The 6,000-nt window shown below is 51.8% G+C and overlaps 1 protein-coding gene across 1 annotated transcript in view; it reads left to right on the forward strand.

The window, feature by feature from the left end:
- The first annotated feature begins 2,180 nt into the window (after window positions 1–2,180).
- The window catches only part of LOC112399192 (keratin, type I cuticular Ha5-like), a 4,101-nt gene continuing 281 nt past the window's right edge, over window positions 2,181–6,000 (forward strand). Inside the window, 10 exon segments of the mRNA XM_024744200.1 lie at window positions 2,181–2,411; window positions 2,414–2,641; window positions 3,440–3,525; window positions 3,709–3,862; window positions 3,969–4,011; window positions 4,014–4,123; window positions 4,397–4,483; window positions 4,485–4,523; window positions 5,031–5,251; window positions 5,879–5,979. Coding sequence (XP_024599968.1) covers window positions 2,181–2,411; window positions 2,414–2,641; window positions 3,440–3,525; window positions 3,709–3,862; window positions 3,969–4,011; window positions 4,014–4,123; window positions 4,397–4,483; window positions 4,485–4,523; window positions 5,031–5,251; window positions 5,879–5,979 — 1,300 coding nt within the window.

The following is a 6,000-nucleotide window of genomic DNA, read 5'->3' on the forward strand; positions in this document are numbered from 1 at the left end:
TGGTTAAGGAACCCCTGCTCTTTTTTTTAACATCTTTACTGGAGTATAATTGCTTTACAATCTTGTGTTAGTTTCTGTTGTATAACAAAGTGAATCAGCTATATGCACACGTATATCCCCGTATCCCCTCCCTCTTGCATCTCCCTCCCACCATCCCTATCCCACCCCTCTAGGTGGTCGCAAAGCACTGAGCTGATCTCCCTGTGCTATACAGCTGCTTCCCACTAGCTAACCATTTCCCATTTGGTATTGTATATATGTCAATGTCACTCTCTCACTTCAACCCAGCTTACCCTTCCCCCCTGTGTCCTCAAGTCCATTCTCTACATCTGTGTCTTTATTCCTGTCCTGCCCGTAGGTTCATCAGAACCATTTTTATTTTCTTAGATTCCATATATATGTGTTAGCATATGGTATTTGTTTTTCTCTTTCTGACTTACTGCACTCTGTATGACAGATTGTAGGTCCATCCACCTCACTACAAATAACTCAATTTCATTTCTTTTTATGGCTGAGTAATATTCCATTGTATATATGCGCCACATCTTCTTTGTCCATTCATCTGTCGATGGACACTTAGGTTGCTTCCATGTCCTGGCTATTGTAAATAGAGCGGCAATGAGCATTGTGGTACATGACTCTTTTTGAATTATGGTTTTCTCAGGGTATATGCCCAGTAGTGGGATTGCTGGGTCATATGGTAGTTCTATTTTTAGTTTTTTAAGGAACCTCCATACTGTTCTCCACAGTGGCTGTATCAACTTACATTCCCACCAACAGTGCAAGAGGGTTCCCTTTTCTCCACACCCTCTCCAACATTTATTGTTTCTAGATATTTTGATAATGGCCATTCTGACTGGTGTGGGGTGATACCTCCTGTAGTTCTGATTTGCATTTCTCTAACGAATAGTGATGTTGAGCATCTTTTCATGTGTTTGTTGACAATCTGTATGTCTTATTTGGAGAAATGTCTATTTAGGTCTTCTGCCCATTTCTGGATTGGGTTGTTTGTTTTTTTGATATTGAGCTGCATGAGCTGCTTGTATATTTTGGAGATTAATCCTTTGTCAGTTGCTTCGTTTGCAAATATTTTCTCCTATTCTGAGGGTTGTCTTTGCGTCTTCTTTATGGTTTCCTTTGCTGTGCAAAAGCTTTGAAGTTTCATTAGAGGAGATTTCCTGGCAAGAAAGGGAGCGGGGATGTGTCCCTCGAGGCTCTGCTGTATCTGGGGTGACCAGCTGCCCCATTTTGCCCAGGACTGAGGGGTTCCCCGGTATATGGGGCTTTATCACTGAAACCAGAATATGGGGAAACCGGGATAGTTGGTCACCACGGCCCTATCTCCCTGGCCATTCTAGAGTCTTCTGTGTCTCCCTAGGTGCGAGGCCCCCAGCTTCCTGCAACAACCAGTCTTGCTCGTCGATCTCCCAGGAGCCAGCCCGAGGCCTCCTCTACTCCCTTGGGCTCATCAAAGGAGACTATGCTGGAGGAAGTCAAGACGGTGGCTGGGGGCTTCCCTGGTGGCACAGTGGTTGGAAGTCTGCCTGCCAATGCAGGGGACGCGGGTTCGCGCCCTGGTCTGGGAGGATCCCACATGCCGCGGAGCAACTGGGCCCGTGAGCCACAATTACTGAGCCTGCGCGTCTAGAGCCTGTGCTCCGCAACAAGAGAGGCCACGATAGTGAGAGGCCCGTGCACCGCGATGAAGAGTGGCCCCCGCTTGCCACAACTAGAGAAAGCCCTCGCACAGAAACGAAGACCCAACACAGCCATAAATAAATAATAATAATATCACCCTTGATTTAAAAATAAAAAAGGTGGTGGCTGGACTCCCACACCTCTTAACCAGGAGGCTGAGGTCTGGGTGTTGATGGCAGGCCCCTTTGAAGCACAGATGGGGACTTGGTCCTCCCGGAGACACAGGGTGGCGCAGATGAGTCTCGACATAGCCACGGGTCCAACGGGGCTCCGTTTTTACGAGGCCGGGAGATGTTCACGGGAAGCTAAGTAACAGGTTAATGAGGGGTTCTGATAGAAAGTGGTATTAACTTTGATGAGGAGAAAACACTTCGTAAAGGCCAACACCCACCGGGGCAGAGATATAAACCCGGTGTGAGGAGCTGCCTCTCTGCACTGGGGGCATCTGATCAGGGAGACTGATCCCTTGTGCTGCCGAAGCCATGGCTTCCAAATGCCTCAAGGCCAGCTTCTCGTTGGGGCCTCTCAAGGTCCCGGGAGGGGCCAGTGGGGACTCAGTTTGCGTGTCCGCGATGTACTCCAGCAGCTTCTTCAAGCTCCCCGGCCTGTCCCGGAGGGCCTGGAGCCTCTCTGCCCGCTCAGCTGGGCTGGGCAGGAGCCCCTGCAGGGCTGCCAGCTGTCTCCCCTCCAGAGGCTTTGCCAGCAGCTACAGCATGGAGGGGGAGGGGGCTGGGTCAGGGAGGGCATCCTTACCGGCAACAAGAAGGAGACCATGCGGTTCCCGAACGACCGGCTGGCCAGCTACCTGGAGAAGGTGCGGCAGCCGAAGCGGGACAGCGCGGAGCTGGAGAGCCACATCCGGGAGTGGAGCCAGCAACAAGATCCCCTTGTGTGCCCCGACTACCAGTCCCGCTTCCGGACCATCGAGGAGCTCCAGCAGAAGGTGAGGGGTTCAGAGTAGGAGCCTGGTGCCAGCAGCACTGGCCTGGTAACCCTGCTCCCACGGGGCACTTCAGCGGTCGCAAAGCCTGGTCACACGGGTGGCCTCATTTGCTCCTCTCAATAATCTTATGAGGGAGGTATGATGAGGCCATTTTACAGATGAGAGCACTGAGGCTCAGGCTGGTTAACTGACTTATTCAAGGTGATCCAGGGGCCGTTAGTGGAGCCAGAGCTTGAATACAGGCTCTATGAATTAACTGGTTGTGAGAACTTTAGTACCACAAGCCACCTCTCTGAGTTTTAATTTTTTCTTTCTTTTTTTTTTTTAAGGTGAGGGGATCGGGGTTGATGGGTTTGGTGCAGACCAGGTCTCCTATAACTAACTCAGGGAAGGGAAGTTTCCTTCTTGCCCAGCCCGCATTCCCAGAAAGTCCTAGCTGACTCCTGAGAGGGACCATTTATGTCCAGGGAATTACAGAGTATGCTCTCGGTAATAACCTGCCGTGAACCCCCTATAGTCCTGGGAGATAGGAAGACAGGAGGAAACCGCCATGCCAGGCCTTTCCTGCAGCATTTCCCTCTCTCTAACCCAGGTGAGAGGTGCTCTGCATTGGTAGGGACCTTAGGGGTCACCTGCTCTGATCCCTACAGCATGCCCATAAGGCTCCATGGAGTCTCAGTGCCAAGAGCCCAGGGATGGGTGACCCTCTTCCTTCAAAGGCAGCCTGCACCAGCTTTGGGGAGCTCCTGCCAGAAGAATGCCCTTTCTTTCACTGAAGTCACTTCTTTATTTCCCCAGACCCTGTGCACCAAGGCAGAGAATGCCAGGCTGGTGGTGCAGATGGACAACGCCAAGCTGGCTGCAGATGACTTAGGACCAAGTGAGTTGTCCCACTCGCTCATTGGTTGGGGGCTGGTAGAGCTGGACATTGGTGGTGCTCAGACTTTTGGTTACCGAGTCCCTGAGGCACAAGGCAGGACACACAGCACCAGGCCAGTCTGGGGTGGGATCTGACTTAGATATAAAAAGGAAAAGCAGCTTTAGGCGCCCTGTTATGTGCCTGCCAGGTACGAGATGGAGGTGTCCATACGGCAGCTGGTGGAGTCAGACATGAATGGCCTGTGTAGGATCCTGGATGATCTGACCCTGTGCAAGGCTGATCTGGAGGCCCAGACGGAGTCCCTAAAGGAGGAGCTGCTTAGCCTCAAGAACCATGAGGGGGTGAGCATGGGGGGCAGGTAAACATGGGATCACGTGAGCATGGGGGAGGGGGATGAGTGAGGCAGTCCTCTGGGAAGGTTAGTGCTGACCCTGGTCTGTGCCACAGGAAGTGAATTCGCTGTGCTGCCAACTTGGTGATAGACTCAATGTCACGCTGCCCCACCTGTTGACCTGAACTGTGCTCTGGATGAGATGAGGTGCCAGTACGAGGCCCTGGTGGAGAATAACCGCTGGGATGCTGAAGACTGGTTCAACAGCCAGGTGGGTACATTGAAACGGTCAGTGTGACAGAGACATAGAATGGGTCACAAGAGTGACCTTGAGGCTGTGAGTCAGGAAGGCTGAGTTTGGGTCCCAGCTCTGTTTTGACCTCCCTGTGCACCTTGGGCAGGTTGCTGTCCTGAAAGCAACAGTTTCCCCAAGGGTGAAATGAATGGGGTAGACTGGGTGATCTGGACCTGGTCCATGATCCTAAGTGGCCTCTGTCGATCTCTCAAGCTGAGTCCCCAGTGTCCCTGTGTGTGTATGTTTCAGACCGAGGAGCTGAACCAGCAGATGGTGTCCAGCTTGGAGCAGCTGCAGTCCTGCTGGGCAGAGATCACTGAGCTCAAATGCATGGTCAAATGCCCTGGAGATCGAGCTGCAGGCCCAGCACAGCATGGTGAGCCCGATGCTGGCTTGGGGCTGCTGCTGGACCAAGCCTAGCAGTGCAGGAGCCCTCCAGCCTCTATTTCTCACCACATGGCAGGTTCCAGAAGGTCAAGTTCTTGAGTGTCAGGGATTTTCTGTGCAGAGAAGAGGGAACAAGGGCCCAGCCCCCATTCACCAATGTCCCGGGGTAAAGGACAGGAGGCCTGTAGCGCCAGCATAGCCTGGTAGCAGCAGCTCCTGTCTTCGTGTGAGCAGATTCATTCTGGACAATTATCAGTGACTCAGAGATTTCATTAACAGGGGAGCTTCTCTTTATAGATCAGGAGGCTAGAGGGGCTAATTGGCTCATCTCAAATGAGATATCTGATTGTGGTCCATCCAGGCTCAAAGTGATTCTCTGAGCTCCCGTTCCTGGATTCTGAGGCCTCACTGAGACTCAGATGGATTAGGTGTGACTTCCTTGCTCCTCCTCTGACATCTAACCTTTTTCCTCCCTGTACAATCCTTGCCCTCACAGAGAGATGCTTTAGAATCCACCCTGGCAGAGATGGAGGCCCCCTACAGCTCCCAGCTGGCCCAGATGCAGTGCCTGATTACCAACGTGGAGACCCAGCTGGTGGAGATCCGCTGGGACCTGGAGTGGCAGAGCCAGGAGTACCAGGTCCTTCTGGATGTCCGGGCCTGGCTGGAGTGTGAGATCAACACGCACCGGGGGCTGCTGGAGAGCGAGGACTCCAAGTGAGGATCCCTGCATGCTCTCTCATCTTCTGAATACGATCTACAAAGTTCTGGGGATACAGCATGGTGCCTGGGAAGAGCCCAGCATTTGGAATCAGGAGCCTTGGGTTTTAGTTCAGGTCTTGTTATACATTCATCACGCAACCCTGGCAAGTCCCTTTTCCCTCTGGGCCTGTGTTTCCCCATTGGTAAAATGAGGGGGCAGGACTAGGGTATTTCTTCTTTTCTTCTTCATTCATTAACAAAAAAAAATTATTAAATTAATTCTTGAATGTAATTGATTATTCATATGTATTTCACTTTTAGTTAAATCAATATTTAGAGTTTTCATCATTATGACTTCATTGTATTTTTCACAGCCGAACTACATGATATACCATAATTACTTCTTTCTTTGACAACTGTCACTGAACTCAAGTGCGTGTGCCTGACGCACAGGGAGGCGAAACAAACCAAAACATTGGAGTCTGGAGCAGAGAAAGGCTTACTGCAGGGCCCAGCAAGGAGAACGGGTGGCTCATGCCCCCAAACCCCGAACTCCAGGACGAGGGGGATTTTTAAGGTGCTCCGGGTTATTGAAAACAGCAACTGGAAAATTATGGTGTTCTGGCCTTTTTTTTCTCCTAGGCTCCCCTGTAACCCGTGTGCCCCTGAGCACTCGTCCTCCAAGTCATGCCTCCCCTGTCTTCCTGCGGCTTCCTGTGGGCCTGCGGCTTCCTGTGGGCCTGGTGCAGCCCGCCCCTCCTGGA

This window comes from Neophocaena asiaeorientalis, unplaced genomic scaffold (genome assembly GCF_003031525.2).
Source record: "Neophocaena asiaeorientalis asiaeorientalis breed wild unplaced genomic scaffold, Neophocaena_asiaeorientalis_V1.1 scaffold1, whole genome shotgun sequence".
NCBI classification, from domain to species: Eukaryota; Metazoa; Chordata; class Mammalia; order Artiodactyla; family Phocoenidae; genus Neophocaena; species Neophocaena asiaeorientalis.